At 35.4% G+C, this 24727-nt stretch overlaps 1 protein-coding gene across 14 annotated transcripts in view; it reads left to right on the forward strand.

Moving 5' to 3' along the window:
* The window catches only part of EMSY (EMSY transcriptional repressor, BRCA2 interacting), an 88873-nt gene that overhangs the window by 27182 nt on the left and 36964 nt on the right, over positions 1 to 24727 (forward strand). For all 14 annotated transcript variants that reach the window (XM_027039595.2, XM_027039606.2, XM_015073888.3 and 11 more), the window contains 3 exons: positions 942 to 1218; positions 13162 to 13416; positions 24527 to 24676. In XM_027039595.2, coding sequence (XP_026895396.1) covers positions 942 to 1218; positions 13162 to 13416; positions 24527 to 24676 — 682 coding nt within the window. The remainder of the gene's footprint in view (positions 1 to 941; positions 1219 to 13161; positions 13417 to 24526; positions 24677 to 24727) is intronic.

The following is a 24727-nucleotide window of genomic DNA, read 5'->3' on the forward strand; positions in this document are numbered from 1 at the left end:
TGCCCCACGACTGGAATTTGTCTGATGTTTTTCTCATGATTAGACTAGGGTTTTGGGTTTTCGGAAGGGAGACTATAGAGATAAAGTGTCATTTTCATCATAATCTACCAAGGGTATATAGTATCAACAGGAGCTTACATCCTCTAGTCCCCCATGACTTCCTTGATTCTATCTCCTGCTACTTTCTCTGTCATAAATTCTAATCCTGTTCATTAGGTCCTTGGAGTTTATTGACTATACCAAGCTTGCTTATGCCTCAGGGCCATTTTATTTGCTGCTTTCTGTGCCATTGGATGCACTTCCTCAAGGTGGCAACATTGTTCACCCTCCTTCTAGTTTCTGCTCAAATATTACCTTATCAGAGAGATTTTATTGAACACTTTATAAAAAGTAACACAGTGCTCCCAATATTCTTTCTTTCCCACCCTGCTTTATTGTCTCTTCCATTTTCTACGTGACATATATTTACTTTTCTAATTTGTTTATTGTTTCCCTCCCTACTTGTTAGAATTTAGCTTCATGAAAGTATGAGCTTTGTCTGTTTTGTTCATTCCACTATCCCCAGCATCTAGAACCATGCCTGGCACATAGTAGATGCTCAACAAATATTTATAAAGGAATGATTATCCAAATTACTTTCTAGAAAGATTGTGCCCATTATACTCCCTAAGTAGTATATTGAAATGCTTATTTCACCATATCTTTACAGCATTGAATGTTGTTTTTAAAAATATTTCATTGGTAAAATTGTTTTTTCTTTTAAATACATTTTGATGATTACTAGTAAAGAAAAGCTTTCATGTATTTTTAGCTGTAGATTTCTCTTTGATGAATTGTTTCTTCGTATTTCATAAGCTATTTTTGAATTATGTGTAACTATGGGCCTAGATACATTAGCAGTATAGTAGGTTCATGAAAATAACTTATTTTTCCTTCCTTAGGTTATTATAGTGACCACATCACCAAGTTCAACCTTCGTGCCCAACATTCTCTCCAAATCCCATAACTATGCAGCAGTCACTAAGCTTGTACCGACATCAGTCATTGCTTCCACAACCCAGAAGCCGCCCGTGGTTATAACTGCTTCACAGTCCTCCCTGGTCAGTAGTAGCAGCAGTGGCAGCAGCAGTTCTACACCATCACCTATTCCTAGTACAGTTGCAGTAACAGCTGTGGTTTCTTCCACGCCATCAGTGGTCATGTCAACAGTAGCACAAGGTGAGTGGTGATCCACCATGTAATTCTGTCCCTGTGGTATACATGGGAATTTTGAAGAAAACCGTGTGAGTGTATTTTTCTGCTTTGGGTACGAAGGTCCCTGCTTTTATATCAGAAATTTACCACTCCTCTTCCCTTAGTTTGAGAATGTCAAGATAGTTGCTTACTATTTTCTTTTAGTAACATGCTTACTCCAAGATATTTTTATTCACATGCATAGTACCTAGTCACCTAGGCAATTAACATTCACAAAATGTAGGTTAACTCTGTCACAACAGATTTCAAAGGCATAATAAGCAAATATCTTGAATAGAATGAAGGTTTTATTTGTTATTTATTTTAAAAGAGTTTTGTTATTTTTTGAGTAATGTCTACAACCAACATGGGGCTTAGACTTAGAACCCTGAGATCAAGAGTCAGATGCTGTACTGACTGAGCCAGCCAGGTGCCTCTAATGAAATTTTTAAAAGAAGAACTTGAAATTGCAATATTGACCTTTGCGTACCGTAGGGGTTAGAGGCACAGTTATGTACTGTATTACAGCGGAGTAAGCTAGAGAACAGAAAATGTTATTCAGAAAATCATAAGGAAAAGAAAATACATTTATCATATTATATTGTATTTATCGAAAAAAATCTATGTGTATATGGACCCAATGCGGTTCAAACCTCTGTTGTTTAAGTCAACCATATTTTACTCAAGGTTTTTCAGAGGAACATTACGAGTAAGTTACCCAGTGATAAGAAGCAGGAGGAAGAGGATGATTTCAGGGACATGGCATTCACCTTTTCTCCAGTCTCCTAAATTTTTCTCTATTGGTGGATGATGGGAGATATTAAGGGGAACAAAGACTGAACTGAAGGACCATTGCTGCTTAATAATAGCAGAGGAAAGGAAATGTAGAAATCTCAATTCCATGTTAGCCTAAATAAGTTTGGCTCTCTTTCATATCCTTGTATTTCTCCCTATGAAAGGCAAATAGCACACTGTCAGAAATTTTCTTCTTAGTGTTAATGAATCTTAAAGTGGGGATGGGAGAGAAGCATGTACTGTACAGAATTCATACCCATCATCGTAATCTCTCAAGGGGAGCACAGAAGCAATACAGAATGGGACTTAGTATTCGTTTTCATTAAGTTTTACTTGAACATTACGTACCTAAGATAGAGTGGGACTTGGAAATATCCTAGTTTATGAACTAGTAGTGAATATAAGCACTAGAATAGGAAAAACACAAGTATTTTTCATAATTGTTTTAGTAATGTTTAGTGTGTTCTGTATAACTGTGTAGGCAAGGAAGAGGCTATACTGTAGATGCGATGCAGTCAGTATTCTTTACAGCCCTAATGCTAGGATATGAAATTATCTGTCATTGTTTCCTGGCTCTAACACCTATTTAATGTCTCCATCAACAATAGGAAAATAGCAGGCTTGAAGTTTTCTTTTGTTACTTTAAGTAATTAAAAAAATTCCAACCTCTCTATTTGCACAGCAGTAAACTATAATATAGCATTATTAAAAATAGAAAGAATTTTTATACAGAAAATTTATTGAAAATGTTGGTTGCACACATGATCCAAATTCATTATTTTAAAATTTGAAGATGAGAGAAGGAAAGACCACCTGTCTCTGCACCTGGGTGACACCTGTGTCAAAACTGTCATCCAATGATAAACATTTTTCTCTTCCAGTACTCATCACACAGTTTGCTGAAGTTTTATTGTACTGTTAGAAATATTACTGTTCTTCAAAGGAACATGTTATTTTTTTAAATAAAAGGGGTATTTCTCTTGGCTACTAATAAAATGTCTTTAGGCAAAATGAATATTCCATGCTTCTGTTTTTCACTCTGTTTTTTTCAGGTATCCTCTGAAACTCTTGGGAATTTTGGACTTCCTGTTTTCTCTTTTGCTTCTTAGCATCCTATGTCTTTTTGAGCTTCAAGTAGTCATAGGGGAGCTGGACAGGGCTTCTCAGAGATTTCTTGGAAATTCACTGAAATTCAGTAGATAATGAGAGCTATAAAAGTAAACTATGTGAATGTAGATACTCAAGGATGTAGATAATCATATAGTTACATGATTCTTTTGAGCCTTTGAGATATTTAACTTACTTATTAGTGCTAAAAAGTTGTCATTTTCTTTTAAAAAAGATAAATGTTAGTGGAAGTGGTAATATACAGACTGGAGTTGTCATTCAAACTATAGGGCTTCTGTAGGGCTTCTGTAGCAGCTTCTCTGTGTGTACCTGGGAAACAAGGGCATTCAGTGTCTGCTTCTGTTGGAGACTGGAGACAGGAGACAGGCTGTTTTAGAGTTGATGTATCTGTCTCTGGTTATTCTTGTAGAGGCAGCTGGTGGTGGAGTGGGTAAGAGTTTTAGTAGCAGTAACTTGGCGGGTGATTCCATGTTTATAAGTATAGAGGTGGTTCCAAAGGTAGGGAGTAGGGGGGCTGTGTATGATTAGATTATGCTCTGGGAAGGAAAAGGAACTCTTTAATATTTATAATATGGGAATTCTGAAAATTCTTCTGATTAGAATGGTTATTTTGATTTTGTTATCTAGAAGAAAGGAAAATTTAAAACATTTTTTATTATGGAAAATTCCAATCATATTGAAGTAGAGAGACTAGTAAAATGAACCTGCATGTGCCCATTGCCCAGCTTCAGAGATGGGCAGAATATGGTCAGTCTTGTTTCACCTGAATCCACTGTTTTTCTTCATACACCCTTGACCTGGAATGTTTGGAAGCAGATCCCAGATATTACATAAATTCAGCTATAAATTCTACTGATGTATCCCTAAAAAAAGATCACAACTCACAGTGCTACTGTTACCTAGAATTTTTAACAGTTATTTCTTGATATAATAAAATATTCAATTCCTCTCCTAATTTTCTTGATTATGTCATAAAAATTTTTTTTAAGTTCATTTATTCATTTTGAGAGAGACAGAGAAAGAAAGACAGAAGACAGACAGCATGAGCAGGGGAGGGTCAGAGAGAAAGGGAGACAGAGAATCCCAAGCAGGCTCTGTACTGTCAGCACAGAGCCCGATATAGGACTCGAACTCATGAACTGTGAGATCGTGACCTCAGCTGAAATCAAGAGTTGGATGCTTAACCAACTGAGCCACCCAAGCGCACCCCCCTCCCCAAATTTTAATTGGGATCCAAACAGGGTCCACATATTGATTGATATGGTTATGTCTTTTTTAACTTAATAAGTCTCTCTTTTTTTTTTCCTTTGCAATTCATTTGTTGAAGAAATCGGTCATTTTTCCTGAGAGTTTCCCATAGTCTGGATTTTGCTGATGTTTATCCCCATGATATGGTTCAAAAAGTTTTCCTGTTCCATGTATTTCTATAAAACTAGTAGTTAATCCAGAAGCTTGATCAGATTTAGGTCTGATTGTTTTTGGAGATGGGGGATTAAACATTTTATAAGTGGTATCGTGTACTTCCTGTTGTATCCCTTTAGGAGGCACGTAATGTCTGATTTCTTTCTTTAACGATATTAACATTGATCAGTAGGTATAAGTATTACCAACTGTTTATTAAAACAGCTATTGATAGTCTTTGCCTCAGTCATTATTTTATTGGTATTTGCAAAATGTATTTTATCTTTATTTTCTTCATTTATTAGGTGGAATTCTTAAGAAGAACTTTGCCTTATTACCATTGGTTACTCTGAGTATAGTTCATATAGGAAAAGCAGGATAAATGCCTGAGTATTTCCTTCTGTTTTTTGTTTTCAGATGAGTAGGTTCAGTGATCAGTGAAATTTTTTTTCTCCATGTTAAGATTTTTCATGTCTATTAATCTATTACAGATATTCTTTTTTTTAATACTTATTTATTTTTGAGAGAGAGTGAGCATAAGCAAGGGAGGGGCAGAGAGAGAGGGAGACAGAGAATCCAAAGCAAGCTTCTTACTGTCAGCACAAAGCCCAACATGGGGCTCAAACCCACGAACCACAAGATCATGACCTTACCGAAGTCAGATGCTCCACCGACTGAGCCACTCAGGCACCTCAGTTGCAGATACTAAATTTTGGTGCTCAAATTTTCCCATCATTACAGTGGGAATTTCTTCAAGTTGGTTCCTAAATTCTTTTGACACAACCACAGTAGTCCTTAATAGCCCTTATTTTGTGATATGACAAGATTTTCTGGGTTCATCTTCTACATTTTCTGCCCCAGATTTGGAATTACACATTTTTTGAGGCGCCCTCGTTTCTTAGTGAGAAATGGTGTTTAGATACCATAGTCTGGGCACCATGGGGATGATCATTGCTACTGGATTGGTCATTATTTCTAAATATTTTCTGTGGACAGAACTAGAGTCCTTTTTTTAAGGAGGAAATACATCATCAGTTTATACGGATATTATCAATTCCAATTTAGAATTAAGGATTTTTAACTTCTTTGTTTTTGTTTGTATAATTGTATCTTTTTTCTCCTTTTACTGAAAATCCTGGTTTCTGACAGTAAAGTTATATATTTGATTTATCCTGTAATATATAATAGTTTCAGAATAACAAAATCAATATGACTAACAATACAATCATTGAACAGAATTTAAGATTGTTATGGTTCTTTTGGTTCTTAGGATATCCTCACTAAGGATATATAGTCAAATTAGTATATTTTAAAGTCACTTGAAATGACTTTTTTCCTTATACTTAACCTCTAATTTAATATACGGTTAGGTTAATTTGTTTCATTTTGTTTTGTTTTTACTGATTGCAATTTAAAATATTTTTCCATAATTTATAATTGCATAGAAGTTTATGTTCCAGAGTCAAATCCACAAAACAAGGTGTGTTTTTAGAAATCTGTCTGTTATTTATGGTTCTTACACCCTATTTTGTCCTTCCCTGATGGGTAACCTTTTTTTCCTTTAGTTAGTTTTTTATTTATCCTTCCATTTTTTAAATATGTAAGCAAATTTGTGTATATCATATTCCCTCTTTGTTTGATAAAAGGTAACATATTTATAGACACCTGGACACTTTAGTGTTGGGAGAGAGAATTTTTATTTGGTAGTTATAAGTCTGGTGCTGGTCATACCAAAAAAGGTGGTAGTTAAAATATGCCTTATGTGTATAGAATGAAGTAGTTTATTTTAGATGACTGCTTCATATTTGATTCCTCCCCTTTTTTCTCCTGTAGATTGCATAGCTTTTTTTTTTTTGTTATCTCTTAAATCTGTATGATCTATATCTCTTAAATCTTGTTCCTCTTAAGGCAAAGTAGGCTATTGTTTATTACACAGGTTGATTACTGTGACCTTTCTACCTTTTATTCTACCTATTTTTCAGTTAAATCCTATTGCCATTGTCTTTTCTCATATTTTGGTGAGAGAAATTTTCTTTCGTCTCATTCTTCTCCTCATATTCTTTTGTGGACTTCATGAATTATTTACCCAATACTGTGTCTGTCTTCCACTGACCTTTTATTTTCTGTCCTTGACCCCACTTTAACCTAAATAACATATTGTTTTCAATTGTATCCACTAAATACTGCTCTTCTCTTCACTGTATTTATTTTCTTTAGACTCATCCTGAATGCAGATCCTGTTTTCCATTTCTGTTTCATGAAACCCTTTCCTTAGGAAATCCCTCAACCCCGTCAGTTCAAATGTGGTCCTCGTGTATCATGTAAATTTTTTAAAACCTAAAAGTATTAATGGATTAAATGATTTTGGTGAACAAAAGTCCATCAGTAATCCTACCACTCTATCACAATAGCACTTTCCATTTTATGTATTTATTAATGCCTTTTTACCTATTTGAATAATATTTTTTATTTATTTGGAATAAAAAACCTGTATTCCATTTGGAATCATACATTTTTCCATATAACATGCTTCTATTTTTCTAAACTATCCTAATTTTTTTCAATACTATTTAATATTTCTATTACTATTACAGTTTATTAAATTATTCTCTTAATGTTGGATAGAGTATTTCCAGATTTTGATGTTAGAGATCTACCTATAGCCTTTTTTACCTATACACCTTTGTGAATTTAATTGAACCATCTCTTTTATTAGAACCAGCTTTCAGGAGCAGGATTACCAAATCAGAAGGTTGCAGTTGGTTTTTTTTTTTATAGAGGTTGCTAAGTGTTATATTTTAGCTCCCTGAACTATATCCTCTTGGAATAGTTCACTAGTATGTGTCCACTATTAAGTTTTTGTTCCTCCTGTTTATAAAAAATGGGGGCGAGGGAGTATAACTTCTAAGATTAAACAAATTTTTGAATGGCATACTATTTAACTAGCCAGTTGTTTAATACCTTTTTTTCCCCTTTAATCTCTATAAGACAAAACACAGGTAATATTCCTACAGTTATGTATCTTCTTTCCCCTTCACTTATATGACTTTGGTATTTTGATGTGTTTTGGGCTTCACTTTCTTTGGGGCTCATGTTAAGACTCTTAAGTATTTCATGTTTATTCAGAATTACCAGTGTGGCCTGAACTATATTTAATTCCTCCAAATGTGGACTGTTATGTCAGTGGTATTCACAGCAGTCTATATTCTTTCGCATTCAGATGTTTAATAAATTTTACAGAGCCCTGGATTATTAATATATAAGTTGAATTACAAAATTCGATAAGTAATTAAATTACTTTACATAAATCTGACTGAGTGGTTTTTAAAAGAAGAAAATTTATTATCTCATAAAAGTAAAAGTCCAGAAGCAGAGAAATTCCAGTTAGGTTATATCAAGAAATTTCTTTTCACCTTTCTTCTCTTCTTTCCTTGGTGTATCAGCTTTTTTCTCAGGTAGGTCATAACGTGGTTGCAGCATGAGTGCAGCAATTCCATGTACCACATACATATACAAAAACCAGCAAAGGAATAAGAGACAGTCCCCTTTTGTGAGTCTCTCTTAGGAAAGAGAAAACCTTTCCCAGAAGATTCCCTTCATGTCTTTTTGGCCACAACTGTCATACAGCCTAAAGTAATCCCTGGTGAGAGGAATGGGGCCATCATGACTGACTTATTAGATCAATTAGAAATTGCCCTTTAGAGCTGGCGTGGGGCCAGCCTTCCATAAAAATACATTCCAGTGCCCAGGAAGGTAGATCCTTTTGAGAGGAGAAATAGGTTTTTGTTAGAAAAGAGGAAGGAGGAGGAAAAAAAATTAATCAGACAACCAAGCATGTATATTGCATTAGATTATTTAATAAATGATTTTAGAACAATTAGTTTTTCACTTGGTCTTATGTTACACACATCAATAAGATTAAATTGGTTCATAGAATTGTTCAAATAATCTTTTATCTTTTTTTTTTTTTGGTCTGCTTATAATATCACTTACTGAGAGAGGAGTGTAAATATCTCCAGCTATAATTGTGGCCTTGTGCATTTCTCTTTTTAACACTGTCATTTTTTATTTTTTGTATTTTGAGCTGCTATTAGGTAGATGCATGCACATTTAGGATTGTTGTTCTTTTTTTTTTTTTTAATGTTTATTTAAAGAAACATTTGAGAGAGAGTGAGCAGGGTAGGGGCAGAGAGAGAAGGGGACAGAGGATCTGAAGCAGGCTCTGCACTGACAGCAGCGAGCCCAAAGTGGAGCCTGAACTCACAAACTGTGAGATCATGACCTGAGCCAAAGCCAGCTGCTCAACTGACAGAGCCACCCAGGCGCCCCAGGATTGTTCTCTTTCTTAAAAAAAAAATTTTATTATTGAAGTGTAGTTGACTTTGGTATCTTGATGAAATGACCTTTTTATTATAAAGCGTTGCTCTTTTTCTCTGGTAATACCTCCTGTTTTGATGTCTACCTTTTCTGTAGCCACTCCAGGTTTCTTATAATTAGTGTTTGCACAATATATCTTTTTTCATCCTTTTACTTTTAACCCATCCGCCCTTTGCATTTAAAATGCATCTCTTGGAGTGCCTGGGTTGGCTCAGCTGGTTAGGTGTCCTACTCTTGATTTCAGTTCAGGTTGTGATCTCACACTTGGTGGGATCCAGCCCTGCATCGGGCTCTGCTGACAGTGTGGAGCTTGCTTGGAATTCTCTCCCTCTCTCTCTCTGCTCCTGTCCTGCTCACACACACTCTCTTGTGCGCGCGCGCGTGCACTCTCTCTCTCTCTCTCTCTCTCAAAATTGAACATATAAAAAATAAGTAAAATGCATCTCATGAACATTGTATAGTTGTCTTTTTTTTTAATCCAATTTGGCCATCTCTGCCTTTTAATTGAATTATTTAGTCCATTTACATTTAATGTAATTATCAATATGATTGAGTTCAAGTCTACTATCTTGGTAATTGTTTTTTATTCATCCTCTGTTCTTTGTTTCCTTTTCCCTTTTTTCTCATCTTTTAGATTTATTGATTTTTTTTTTTTAAAAAGGATTCCATTTTATGTCCTCTGTTGGCTTCTTAAATATACATGTGTGTATATTTACTTTTTTTAATATATACTTTTTAAATAGTTTCTCTAGAGTTGGGTCTCAACCTCCACCTGTGGACATTTTGGACCAGATAATTCTTTGCTATGAAAGGCTGACCTGTACATTAGAGGATGTTTAACAGCATTTCTGACCTCTGCTTACTAGATACTAAGCACACCCCCTGTCATGACCGTGAAAAGTGTCTTTAGTAATTGCCAGCTTTGGGGGTAGGAGGGGGCAGGCTGCCCTTAGTTGAGAACTGAGCTCTAGAGCTTACAATATGGATTTTTAATTTATAACAGCCTATCTTCAGGTAATATACCATTTCCCATATTGTATTAGAATCTTAGAATAGTAGACTTTTTTTTCTCTCTCATACTGTGCTATGGTTGTCCTATGTTTAAATTCTATATGTTATAAGCCCCAGATTGCATTGTTGACTATTTTTGCTTTAAACAATTTTCTTTTAAAGAAATTACATACAAGGAGTAAAAAGTCTTTTATATTTAGCAAGCGCGTCTTGTACTTTTCCTACTCTAGCCCTGGGTGAGCCATTTTTCCAAGGAACCGTGATTCCTCTTCATGGAAAGTGATAATTAGAAGCTAAAATCTCGGTGCTAGATATGCTACTACTATGTTGTGTGTGTGTGCAAGTATGGGCATGCGTGTATGTGTACACGTGCAAAAGCACCTGTGTGTACATTTATATTCACACTCACATGTTTACATCTATATTTATTTCTATATATGGAAAACTATGGGTTCATATTGCTATGTCTAATTTTAATTAAACAACTGTAGTTTTCTCCATTCCCTTCTTTGATAGTAAAAAACCCAATTTCTATTATCTTTCATATATGTACTTATTTTGTCAGTTTCCCAGTATGCAGCCAGTCTGTCATTGCTGTTACTGCCCCCACCTCTATGCTTTTGCATATGCCTTCCTATCTTCACTCAGGCTCTGACATTCTGCAAAGTCCTGCATCACCACACCTGTTTCTGACACCCTGCCCATGTCACCCTTTTGCATGGATGCCACTCTCACCCTACTCAACTGACACCTAAGGCAGGCTGACACCTATGGCAGGCTGCCCTCCCATCCAGAAGACCTTTTCACTTAGTTTGGGTTCTGACCTTACCTTAGCCACCCCTTCCTGTGGACATTCTGCTCAAGCTTTGAGACTATTAGGTGGCTCACACTCATGGAACCCCTCTGTATCTTACTTGGGCTCTAAAGCTATATGCATAGTATCCCCTGAGTTTCCCCAGCATTGACACCCTCCTCATCTTATTGACTTCCATGCTAGTCCAGTTTCTGCAATGGGCTCTGACATTTCATGCTAAGCCACTCTTCTGCTTAGCTGCGTTGTACCAGCTGATGGCTTTAGCACTGAATTGTTTGGAAAGCAAGGACAAAATGAAGAGAATTTTCTACTTGTTAAAACAAAAATAGCATTTATTACAGTTTGTAATGGTAAATCTATATAATCATTTGATTATCTTCTCTTGTAACCTTTCTGAAGGTAGGGACTGTTTCATGGATACAATTTAGTTTCCCGAAGATCTACCGTAAGGTATATGCTCAGTAAGTTTTTACTGAATGAACACATACTCAGAGAGTTTAAGTACTTTAATCAGATCATACAGCTGTTAATGTGTTTGTGAGTTGAAGGTACAATGTGAACATAATTCTCTGATTCTAAAGTTATCCTGACTACTTTTATACCAGATACTTTTACCATAAAAAACTATATGGAGAACATAGGGAGTTTCTCATGTGCACAATTTACCACAGTTAATACAAGAGTTCATTATAAATTCCATATAAAGGTTAGAGCTTTTAAAAATAGTATCTATCACTCATGTAAAACATTATGCTCCTTGAATCATAAAATGTTGGTGCTGAATGGGGCTCCAGAGATAATCTAGTTCAGCACAACTAAGCAGTATAACACACATATGTCACCAAAATATTAGTATTTGGGGATGGATAGGGTTGAGTGAGGTGGGAGAATGTGTAAGTAATGTGGTTAAGCCCTCCAGGGAATTCTAATTACACCTTTTGCCTGTCAGTCCTCAATCTGTGATTTTACCTGATATGCACAGCAACAGTCTCCTGCTTGGAGACTTGTAGGGCAATTCAACAAATGGGGGAAGCTGAGGTCCTAGGAGTCAGAATCACTTTTCAAGGTATCTTTTCTGTCTTTATCATTCTCCACAAGCATTTTACATAAGAATGTGGTATTTAAAATTTTTTCTGTAATACAAAGTAATTGTCATGTTGGGGGTGTGAAAGAAGAAGGTGTGAAATAGCCTAAGAATTTGATAATTCGGCTATTTGTGAGTTTCATTTCATTCTAGCAGTGCTCAAAAAGTTGATATGATGAGTTATATTCCAGGTCATTAGGAAAATTAATTCATTTACAGATAAAAGTCCTGTTGAGTTGTTGAAGAATTATAAGAAAATTACTGATTACTGGTGCTCCTTACCTGTGCATACTGCTAATATTAGCATTATACTAAGAAGCAATGTCTTACTACCTTATATCAATCAGAATTTTGTTGCTGTGTTAAGAAATCTACCCCTGAAATCATTGTTGCGCTATACGCTAACTTGGATGTAAATTAAAAAAAAAAAAAAAAAAAAAAAATTAAATAATAAATAAATAAATGTGAAAAAAAAGACTTTTTTTTCTGTGGATGTATTGAGTACGCCCACTTGTAGTTTTCACAGATTATTTAATGACAGAGTTCTCAAGAAATGACTTTAATTTATAGATTATCAGAAATGAGACCTAGAAAAACTACTTTGTCATGCTGAAAAGTTCAAAAGATGAATGTTTCAGTGTGAGATATTTTCTCATGTCTTGTTTAAATTGACTTACCAGAACTTGAAAAGTAATATTTAAAAAAAATGTATTACAAATAAAATTCAAAACTTAGTTTGACTTATTCTTTTATTATTCACATTAAGAACCTGTATTTTCTAACAGAAAATTTCCTGAGAGACATGTGTGAATATCCTTCCTGATTCTGTGTTTCTTTCATTCTAACTGTCCACCAAGGGAAATCAGTTTTTTTGAGTGTGAGAGCAATCATGCCTCCCTTGCAAGGTTTGAGGACTGTACAGCGAACATATAAAATACCATATGTTATATATGACATTTAATAGGTGCTTAATAAGTCATTGTTTTTATCGATTTACCTAGTATAAGAAGTATCTTAGTGGTGCCTGGGTGGCTCAGTCGGTTGAGGGTCCGACTTCAGCTCAGGTCATGATCTCACAGTTCGTGAGTTCGAGCCCCGCGTCGGGCTCTGTGCTGACAGCTCAGAGCCTGGAGCCTGCTTCAGATTCTGTGTCTCCTCTTCTCTGTCCCTCCCCCTTGCCCATGCTCTGTCTCTCTCTCAAAAATAAATAAACATTAAAAAAAATTTTTTTTAAATGTATTAAAAAAATTTTTAAAAAGAAGTATCTTTAAGTATGCCTTACTGTTAAATAAGTTCTTTTCCCCTTACTCTTCTACAGGCGTATCTACATCAGCGATCAAAATGGCATCGACCAGACTTCCTTCCCCCAAAAGTTTAGTGGGTGCCCCAACTCAGATTCTTGCACAGTTTCCTAAACAGCATCAACAGTCTCCTAAGCAGCAGTTACATCAAGTGCAGCAACAGACCCAGCAGCAGGTGGCCCAGCCTGCTCCAGTATCTCATCAGCAACAGCCTCAGCAGTCTCCTTTGCCACCTGGTATCAAGCCTACCATTCAAATCAAACAGGAGTCAGGTAACTGGAAAATGTTTACAATATGTAATTCTTCCCCAATCGCTACTTCTCTGAAGACTGCTCGTTTACATGGATATAGTTTCCTCAAGCCCCAGAATTTTAATTCTAAAATATATTTTGAGAGCCTCCTGTTGGAAATACATATGTAGAAAGAACTGGAGCTTGGGAATAGAAATGAGAAAAAAAAGCAGTTTGCTCAGCCGTAGCAGTTATTTCCCCTGGACTCTCCAGGGAGATAAAGAAGCTGAGGAAACAACCCAGTTTTTAGAATTATACTCTGGATGCATTGGGATTATAGAAAGTAGGCAGTTGAAAAATTAGTCTGGAGAGTTCTGTGTTAGAATGCCATTTTATGAATTTGGCATAAAATTGTACAAGCAGAGGTGCTGAGATTGTAGGACATTGTGTACAGAGAAGAAGTTTGTGGTTTGTGGAATAACAGTTTAGCAGTTTACTGAAAGCATCTCCAGGGCAGTGGGAACTCAGAAGTAAGAATCAATTATTTGAAGTTATTGAATCATAAAAGTATTGAATAAAAAGACAGGTAGGGTGGAGGCTCAAACACAGGGAAATTAAAAAGACTGTTAATAGGTACATCTTTAAGAAATGAAAGTGGATGGTTTTTTTTCCCTCTAATGAATCTGGACTTTATTTGGTGGTAGAAGAAGCATTTGGAAGATGCCAACATTTTCAGCTTTGTTTTGGTTTTTGATGGGAATATTTTATTAGTTTTTGAGATATAATTGACATACAACATTGTATTACTTATAGATATACAACATAATGATTTATTTATATATTTCAAAGTGATTACAATGAATTTAGTTAACATCCATTATCAAACATAGTTACGCATTTTTTTATTGTGATGAGAACTTTTAAGATTTATTCTCTAAGCAACTTTCAAATACAGTACAGTTACTACGGTATAGTTACTGCAGTAACTATAGTATTGTTAACTACAGTCACTATACGGTATGTTACATCCTCAGGATTTATTTACCTTATAACTGGAAGCTTAGACCTTTTGACTACATTTTGGCCAACTTTCCACCCCCTGCCTCTGGCAATCACCAATATTCTTTATATGTATGAATCCATTTTTTTAAAAAGATTCTACATATAAGTAAGATCATGCAGTGTGTGTCTTTCTGTGTCTTATTTCACTTAGCATAATGCCCTCAAAGTCCATCCATGTTGTTGCAAGTGGCGGGATTTCTTTTTTTTTAAGTTTTTATTATTATTTTTAAAGAGGTTTTATGTTTTTTTTTTATTTTAAAGTGTATTTATTTATTCTGAGAGAGAGAGAAAAAGAGATAGCAGGGAGAGGCACAGAGAGAGGGAGAGAGAGAATCCCAAGCAGGTTCCTCACTGTCAGCATAGAGCCCGACAAGGGGCTCAATCTCATGAACAACGATGTCATGACCTGAGCTGAAATCAAGAGTCAGACGCTTAACTGAGCCACCCAGGTGCCCTCTTTAAGTTTTTATTTTAACTCCAGTTAGCATACAGTGCAATATTAGTTTCAGGTCTACAATATGGTGATTCTACAGTTCCATACATCACCCAGTGCTTATCACAGCAAGTGTACTCTTTAATCTCCAACATCTATTTAACCCCATCCACCTACCCTCCCTCCGCTGTGGTAACCATCAGTTTGTTCTCTATAATGAACAGTCTGTTTCTTAGTTTGTCTTTTTCCCTTTATTGATTTGTTTCTTAAATTCCACATTTCAGTGAAATCATACAGCATTTATCTTTCTCCGACTAACTTATTTTGTTAAGCATTATATTTTCTAGCTCCATCCATGTTGTAAATGCAAGAGTTCATTCTTCCTTATGGCTGGATAATATTCCTGTGTGTGTGTGTGTGTGTGTGTTTGTACACTTCCTTCATCCATTCATGTATCCACATTTCAGTGAAATCATACAGCATTTATCTTTCTCTAACTTATTTTGTTTAGCATTATATTTCCTAGCTCCATCCATGTTGTAAATGCAAGAGTTCATTCTTCTTTATGGCTGGATAATATTCCTCTGTGTGTGTGTGTGTGTGTGTGTGTGTGTGTGTGTGTGTGTGTTTGTACACTTCCTTCATCCATTCATGTATCAGTGGACACTTGGGCTGCTTCCACAGTTATGGAAAATAATACTGCAGTAAACATGGGAGGGAGTGCATGTATCCTTTTACAGTTAGGATTTTGTATTCTTTGGTTAAAAACCCCCAATAGTGTGATTACTAGACCCTAGGGTTCTTTTTTTTATTTTCTTCTTTTAATTTTTTAGTTCTTTTTTTAATTTTTTGAGGAACTCGCATACTGTTTTCCACAGTGACTGCACCAGTTTGCATTCCTACCAGTAGTGCACAAAAGTTCTTTTTTCCACATCCTCACCAACAGTTGGTGTTTCTTGCGTTTTTAGTTTAGCCATTCTGACAGGCATGAGGTGATACCTCATTGTAGTGAGGAGATATTTCATTTCCCTGATGATAAGTGACGATGAGCATCTTTTCATGTGTCTGTTGGCTGTCTGGATATCTTTGGAGAAGTGTTCATGTCTTCTGCCCATTTTTTAATTGGATTATTTGATTTTTGGGTACTGAGTTTTAGAACTTCTTTATATATTTTGGATATTAACCCTTTATCAGATATGTCATTTGCAAATATCTTCTCTCATTCTGTAGGCCGCCTTTTAGTTTTGTTGTTTCCTTCACTGTGCAGAAGCTTTTTAATTTGATGTAGTCCCCAAGTTTATTTTTGCTTTTGTTTCCGTTGCCTCAGGAGACCTATCTAGAAAAAAGTTGCTACAGCTGATGTCAAAGAAGTTGCTGCCTATGTTCCCTTCTAGGATTTTTATGGTTTCAGTTGTCACATTTAGGTCCTCAATTTGTTTCAATTTATTTTTGTGTATGATTTAAGAGTGTGGTCCAGTTTTATTCTTTTGCATGTTCCTGTCAGTTTTCCCAATACCATTTGTGGAAGAGACTTTTTTCTCATTGGATATTCTTTCCTTCTTTGCCAAAGATTGATTGGCCATATAATTGTGGGTTTATTTTGGAGTTTTCTATTCTGTTCCATTGATCTATGTGTCTCTATTGTGCCAGTACTATACTGTTTTGATAACTACAGTTTTGTAATATAACTTGAGTTATGAATTCATTGTGAAGCCTCTGGCTTTGCTTTTTTTTCCTTTTCAAGACTACTTTGGCTATTAGGAATCTTTTGTGGTTCTATACAAATTTTAGGATTGTTCTAGTTCTGTGAAAAATGCTGTTGGTATTTTGATAGGGATTGCATTAAATGTGCAGATTGCTATGAGTAGTAAAGACATTTTAGCAATATTTGTTCTTTCAATCCATGAGCATGGAATGTCTTTCCATTTCTTTGTGTCTTCAGTTTCTTTCATCAGTGTTTTATGTTTTCAGAGTATAGGTCTTTTACCTCTTTGGGTAGGTTTGTTGCTAGTTATCTTACTGTTTTTGGTGAAATTATAAATGAGATTGTTCTGTTAATTTCTTTTTCTGCAGCTTCATTATTGGTATTTAGAAATGCAACAGATTTTTATAAACTGATTTTGTATCCTGTGACTGTACTGAATTTGTTTATCAGTTCTAGCTGTTGTTTTGGTGCAGTTTTTCAGAGGGTCATGTCATCTGCGCATAATGAAAGTTTGACTTCTTTCTTACCGATTTAGATACCTTTTATTTCTTTTTGTTGTCTAATTGCTGTGGCTACGACTTCCAGTATTATGTTGAATAAAAGTGGGGAGAGTGGACATCCTTGTCTTGTTCCTGACCTTACAGGGAAAGCTTTCAGTTTTTCCCCACTGAGGATGATGTTCGCTGTGGGTTTTTCACATAATGGCCTTTATTATGCTGAGGGCTTTTATCGTGAATGGATGGTGTGCTTTTTCTGCATCTTTGAGATGATTATATGGTTCTTATCCTTTCTCTTATTGATGTGATGTATCACATTGATTTGCGAATGTTGAATTACTCTGGCATCCCAGGGAATAAATCCCACTTGATGGTGGTGAATGACTTTTTTAATGTATTGTTGGGTTCAGTTTGCTAGTATTTTATTGAGGATTTTTGCATCCATGTTCATCAGAATTTTTTTTCTGGTGTCTTTGCCTGGTTTTGATATCAGGGTAATGCTTATCTTATTCCAAAAGTGAATTTGTAATGATCTCTTTGAATAGGAGTGGTGGGAGATACTAAAAAATTTCTGGGGAGCAAGGTATGGTTAATTATACAAAATCTAGTATGGCTAATAAAAGCTGTAAGATATTATATATTATGTTGTTTGGATTCTCTCACTTCATGTAAAAATGCTTTTAATATAAAAGCTTTTCTAGAGTGACTCAAACCTTGGTCTTTTAACCCTATTTTCCCCGTGAGTCTTCAGTTCCTCAGTTGTGGAGTCTTATGCCATGACTGCTTTAAGAAATCTAACCAACATAGTTATAGGGGGACTGTGTTACTAACAAAATCCCAATAATAGCTCTGGGTTGTTCACTCATAATAGATTTTGATTCAGTCCAGTTTGTTAATTTTTCCTTTTATGGATTATGTTTTTGGTATCAACTCAAAGAACTTTGCCTAGTTCTAGGTTTTAACATTTTTCTATTTTTTTCTCTAAGAGTCACATAGTTTTATTTTTTATATTTAAATCATGATCTATTTTGAGTTAATTTTTGTATAAAGTGTGGGGTTTAGATAAGGTTATTTTTTTGCCTGTGGGTATAATTGCTTTAGCACCCTTTGTTGAAAAGGCTCTCAAAACTCTTGTTTTGCAAAGCGTCTTTGTTAGAAATCAGTTTGGCATATGTGTAGGTTTATTTCTAGGTACTCCATTTGTTCCATTGATCTTTGTGTTTATCTCTCTTACTATAGCTATATAGTAAGCTGTAACGTATATAGAGTGATTTCTTCCACTTTATCTTTCTATTTCAAAATTATTCTAGCTATGCTAGTTTTATTGCCTTTCTATATAAATTTAAGATTAAATGTTCCTGTGTGTACTAAAACCTTACTGGGATTTTCCTAGAAATTCCATTAAACCTGTAGATCAGTTTGGGAAGAATTGAAATCGTGTTGAGTTGTCCAGTTCATGAACAGTGTGTCTCTCCATTTCTTTAGGTCTTCTTTCACTTCTTTCATCAGTGTTTTACAGTACAGTACAAATTTTGTACGTGTTTTGTCTTATACTTAAGTATTTCATCTTCTCAGTGTTGTTTTATTTTCATTTCTCATATCGAGCATGAATTTGAACAACTGTATGTTTCAACTATTTATATGTTTTTGTGTACAGTCTGTATTCATTCATTCATACCACTACTGTGGTATTTTTCTCATCAATTTCTGGGAATTTTATTAGGGTAATTAGCAAGACTTTTGTGTGTTTCATGACTTGCAGAGATTTTCTTCCAAGTTTGTCTGTCTGTTGACTTTATTTGTGGGGACATCTGCGTAGATCTTTTTTGTTTCTATATAGTTGAATTTATCTGTGTAATCTTTACCGCTTCTAGATTTTTAGTCACAGGTCACATTTTTCATATTTAAATATTTTGGAATTTATCCTAGTATGAGGTATTAATAATACAATGTATTGGTAGTCTTGGGAAGTTGGTCTGTAGTTTTATTTTTGCGTTCAGTCTTTATTAGGCTTTAGTTTAATGTTATGTGTGTTTTCAAGAAAGAATGATAATGTTTTCCTTTTTAAAAATACTCTGGAATTTTTAAAAGCAGCTTTATTGAGATATAATTCACATACCATTGAAATAACCCATTCAGAGTAAGGTATTTTAGTATAGTCAAAGATATGTGTGACCATCACTACAGTTGATTTTAGAACAGTTTCATCACTTCGAAAAGAAACTCTGTAACCTTTAGCTATCATTCATTACTCCCTAAGGCAACCTCTCCAGCTCTAAACAACCACTAATCTACTATCTCTAGATTTCTGTATTCTAGATTTTCATATAAATGGTCTCCTATAATATGTGGCCTCGTGTGACTGGTTTCTTTCACTTAACAATGTTTTCAAGATTCACACATGTATTAGTACTTCATTCCTTTTTATGGCCAAATAATATTTCCCGTTTTGTTTATCCATTTGTCCATCGATACACATTTGGATTTTTTCCGCCTGTTGGCTGTTAAGAATAATTCTGTGGAAAACATTCGTGTATAAGTTTTTAGGTATTCAATTCTCTTGTGTATATACCTTGGAGAGGGATTGCCCGGTTGTATGGTAACTCTATGTATAATTGTTTGAGAAGCTACAGACTGTTTCCCAAAATGACTACACCATTTTACATTTCCACCATTAGTGTATGAGGGTTTCAATTTCTCTGCATCTTTTCTAATACTTGTTATTCTCTGACTTTAAGATTCTAGCCCTCTTAATTTGTGTGAAGTGGTATTTCATTGTGGTTTTGATTCGCATTTCTTTGATGACTAATAATGTCAAGCATCTTTTCCTGTGCATATTGGCCCTTTATCCTCCTTGAAGGAAGGAAGGAAAGAAAGAAAGAAAAAAGAAAGAAAATGGAAGGGAGGGAGGAAAGAAAGAAAGAAAGATTTACATCCTTTGCCCACTTTTTTTTTTTTTAATGTTTATGTATTTTGAGAGAGAGAGAAAACACGTGTGTGTGCATGTCAGGGATGGGTAAGAGAGAGCGAGAGAGAAAATCCCAACCAGGCTCTACATTGTCAGCACAGAGCCTGACAGAGGGCTTCATCCCACAAACCTTGAGATCATGACCTGAGCTGAAATCAAGAGTCAGACACTCAACCAGCAGAGCCATCCAGGCGCCCCTCTTTACCCACTTCTAAATTGAGTTATTTGTCTTTTTATCATTGAGTTGTAAAGAGTTTTTTTTCAGTTTATATATATTAGATATTAAACCCTTGTTATATATATGATTTGCAAATATTTCCTGCCATTGTTTTTTGTTGTCTTTTCACTTTCTTGATGATTGCCCTATGAAGTACAAGTTCTTTAAGTATTTAAAATTTTTCTTTTTATGTTTTTATTTTTGAGAGAGAGACACACAGTGAGAGCGGGGGAGGGGCAGAGAGAGACGGACACAGAATCTGAAGCAGGCTCCAGGCTCTAAGCTGTCAGCTGTCAGCACAGAGCCCGACGCGGGGCTCAAACTCACAGACTGCGAGATCATAACCTGAGCCAAAGTTGGACGCCCAACCGACTGAGCCACCCAGGCACCCCTTTTTTTAAGTATTTACAAAAAATTTTTTTAAATGTTTATTTTTGAGAGAGACAGAGCATGAGCGGGAGAGGGTCAGAGAGAGAGGAAGACACAGAATCTGAAGCAGGCTCCAGGCTCTGAGCTGTCAGCACAGAGCGTGACACAGGGTTCCAACTCAGGAGCTGTGAGATCGTGACCTGAGCTGAAGTTGGACGCTTAACCAACTGAGCCACTCAGGGGTCCCTGAAGCACGAGTTTTTAGTTTTGGTGAGGTCCACTTTATTTTTAATGTTGTTTGTGCTTTTGGTGTCGTATTTAAGAATCTTTTACCAAACCTTTGATCATAAAGATTTATCTCTGTATCTTTTTCTAAGTGTTTGATAGTTTAACCTCTTAACTTTAGGTCTTTGATCCATTTTGAGTCAATTTTGTTATGATGTAAGCCTCCCATTTTCATTCTTTAGCATATGGCTATCCATTTGTTCCAGTACCATTTGTTGAAAAGACCATTTCCCGCCCCCATTGAGTGGTTCTGGCACCCATTTGAAAATCAGTTGACCACTGTGTAGGTTTTTTCTGTACTTTCAGTTCTGTTCCATTAATTTGTATGTCTTTGCATATGCCAGTCACAGTTTTGGTTACTTTTGATTTGTAATAAGTTTTGAAACCAGGAAGTGTCATTACTATTATTTTGTTCTATTTTTTAAAGATTGTTTTGACTATTTGGGTCCCTTATAATTCCACGTGAATTTTGGAATTCAGCTTATCAGTTTCTATAAAGAAGTCCAATGAGATTCTGATAGGGATTGCATTGAATGTATAGGTCAGTTTAAGAGTATTACCATCTTAATGATGTGTTAAATCTTTTGATCCACGGACACGAGATGTTTTCCCATTTATTTAGACTGTCTTTATTTCAACAATGTTGTGTGGTTTTTAGAGTATAAACTTGGCACTTCTTTTGTTAAAATTATTCCTAAGCATTTTTTTTAAGCTATTGTAAATGGAATTGTTAATTTCATTTTTTGGATTGTTCATTGGTAATTTATATAAATGCAACTGATTTTTCTGTTGATTTGATATCCTGCACCTTTGCTGAACTCATTATTTAGTTCTAATAGTTGTAGGTAAATTTCTTAGGATTTGCTATATAAACGATCATGTCATCTACATAGAGATGATTGCTGCTGTTACAGTCTGGATGCCTTGTATTTCTTTTTCTTCTTAATTTCCCTCATTAGAGCCTCTATTAAAATAGCTTTCAAGAGTGGACATCATTGTTTTGTTTCTTTTTCCTCCTTTTTATAAGGAACTTCCTTTAGAATCTGTTGTAAGGCAACACACTGTTGCTGGCAACAAATTCTCTCCATTTTTGTTTATCTGGTAAAGACTTTATTTTGACTGCATTTCTGAAAGATAGCTTTGCTGATCATTGGATTCTTGTTTGTTTTTTTGTTGTTTAATGTTTATTTTGAGGGAGAGAGAGAAAGTGCACAAGGCGGGGGGGGGGGGGGATTGAGAGAGAGGGAGAGAGGGAGAGAATCCCAAACAGAATCCATGCTCAGCACAGAGACCAGTGAGGGGCTTGATCTCATGAATCGTGAGATCATGACCTGAGCTGAAATCAAGAGTTAGCCGCTCAACCAACTGAGCCACCCAGGCACTCCTGATTGTGGCTTCTTTGAAGGAATAGTTCCGAGGGTCTACTTTTAGTATTTGTTCTGACCATAGGAGGGTTCCTCACAGCTTATTTATGTCTCAGTTCTCTCCTGTAAGCTGTCTGGCCTATTATCTAGGTTGTATTTTTATTAAATCCAGAAATCTTCTTCCAGTTGCCTTTCATCACATCCTCCACAGTTCTCGAGAGCTTGAACTTCTCCATGCTCTATTGCAAATGAAATCAGTTCCTTTGGGAAGAGATTACAAACTGTTAATTACCTGTTTCTACCCTCAGATAGCTCTGGAGCTCTGGGGGTAATAAGGCCAATGGCAAGCCTCTCTCTGAATGACACCCCTGCTCTAGAAGCTGAGCACTCAATGAAGGCAAGAGTGGAGGCTGGGCAGGAGCCTGTTATCCTCTTGGCTTGCTTCTCCTGCTGGTGGAACCACCACCTCACAAGGCAGGGCAATTGTGATCAGGACTCCAGTTTTCTCAGTGGCATTGTGTCCAAGGTATAGCCTTTGTTCCACAAATTGGGGGATTGTCAGAAGAAGGGAACACCCATCTCTTGACATCACTTGCCTGGGACTTAGCAATATGTACCTAGGGCCAGGATGAGGTAAGCTGAAGTCCTGCTGCTCCTCAGAAGAAAGCCCTCCAACAGGGAGCTTCAGTGAAAGGAAACTTTGTGTTCTGCAGTCAAGGCAAGTCAAGTTCTCTCCTCTGGAGAGGAGTCTTTGCCTCACTCATAGTGGATAACAAGGAACAGATCTTGGTTTAAAAACCACAGATCTCTCCTTTCTTACTGAATTTTTCTACATGTTGAATAGATGTTTCTTCTTTTGTCCTTGGGACTGTTTCCAGAGCTTTTCATTGGTTATCATTTTACTGGTTCCATTAGGTGAGCAGATTAGCAGAGCTAATCTAGTTTTAGGTGTACAATGTAATGATTTGATATATGTATATATTATAAAATATTATCCCAACAAATTGAGTTAACATCTAATTTTTTTTTTTTTTTTCCTGAGGATGAGAACTTTGAAGAGGAATGGTTTTAAATACATTGTAATTACCTTCTTTTTACAGGACTGTAGAATTGTCTTGTGAAATTGTCTGGGCCTCCTGCTATTTAGTGGTGAAGGGGAAGGAGTTCCTAAAAATTTATTTTAAGGAAATTTGTCTGTTTAGATACTTGTCTTTTCTGAGGTCCATTTTGATAAACAATATTTTTCTAGAAAATTATCTGTTTGATCTAAATTTTCAACTTATTTACATAGGACTAAGCCATGTAATCTCTAATGATTCCATTGTGTTTTTTCTGTTATTTTGGGGGGCTTCTTTTTATGTGTCCTAAGCATTATTGTAATTCACTTATAGGGTAATACTATAAAAAATTTTTTCCATGCAACTTCACTGGTTATAATTTATTATAATAAATAATAGTTTCTTTATCTCTACAATAATAATAGTTTATTGAATTCTTGCTATGTATTAGGCACTTTATAATTTTGATTTATATACTGATATTGTCTTTATAGATGAAAAAATTGAGTTACAGAGACTAAATAATTTGCCCCCAGTTATTCCTAGGTGTCATAATTTTAACTTCTTAATTGACTACAAGAATTTAAAATTATTTAAGGTTGTTAAATGAACAGATTTGTTTGCTTTCTAATGTCTCAATCACCATCCATAAAGTAATATAATTTTTATTTGCCAGTGCAATACACTGTTATGTAGATTATTTCAATGAAGTTTAGCAGGGGAAAAGTGTTACCAGAATTTCCTCAGTTATTTGTACTTTGCATGAGAGATTCATTTTATTTTTTATTTTATTGTTTTTGAAAGATTTCTTTTCAATGGGTATTTTACATTTGGAAAGTGAATGTAACAATTATAACATTTAAATAACAATTTTGAAAAATGTAAAAAAATCCACATCACTACACTAATTGGGTTTGAAAGCTCTTTATATGACATAATCATAGACAAAAGGAAAAACCTTTTTTTTTAAAAGAAGTTGTTAATAGCTTCTATAATACCTTAATTATATTCTTGAATGAGAAATTAGGAAAGATGGGAATTTGAGGAATACAAATTGAGAGTTTCATCATTATGGAAAAAGCTTCTCTTTCGGCAAGACTGAGTGACTGTGTGTAACTGCTGCCCTCTTGGGTTGGTATAAGGAATATCTTTTCGAAAATAATTGTACTGAGATTTCCCTTTCTTCTTTCAAAGGTGTTAAAATCATCACACAACAAGTTCAGCCAAGTAAAATCTTACCTAAGCCAGTGACAGCAACTCTGCCCACCAGTAGCAATTCCCCTATTATGGTGGTTAGCAGTAATGGTGCAATTATGACAACTAAGCTGGTAACCACTCCTACTGGTAAGTTTGAGCATTAGTCCATTCATTCATCATATGTTCATTGAGTAATTT

This window comes from Acinonyx jubatus, chromosome D1, assembly GCF_027475565.1.
Source record: "Acinonyx jubatus isolate Ajub_Pintada_27869175 chromosome D1, VMU_Ajub_asm_v1.0, whole genome shotgun sequence".
NCBI classification, from domain to species: domain Eukaryota; kingdom Metazoa; phylum Chordata; class Mammalia; order Carnivora; family Felidae; genus Acinonyx; species Acinonyx jubatus.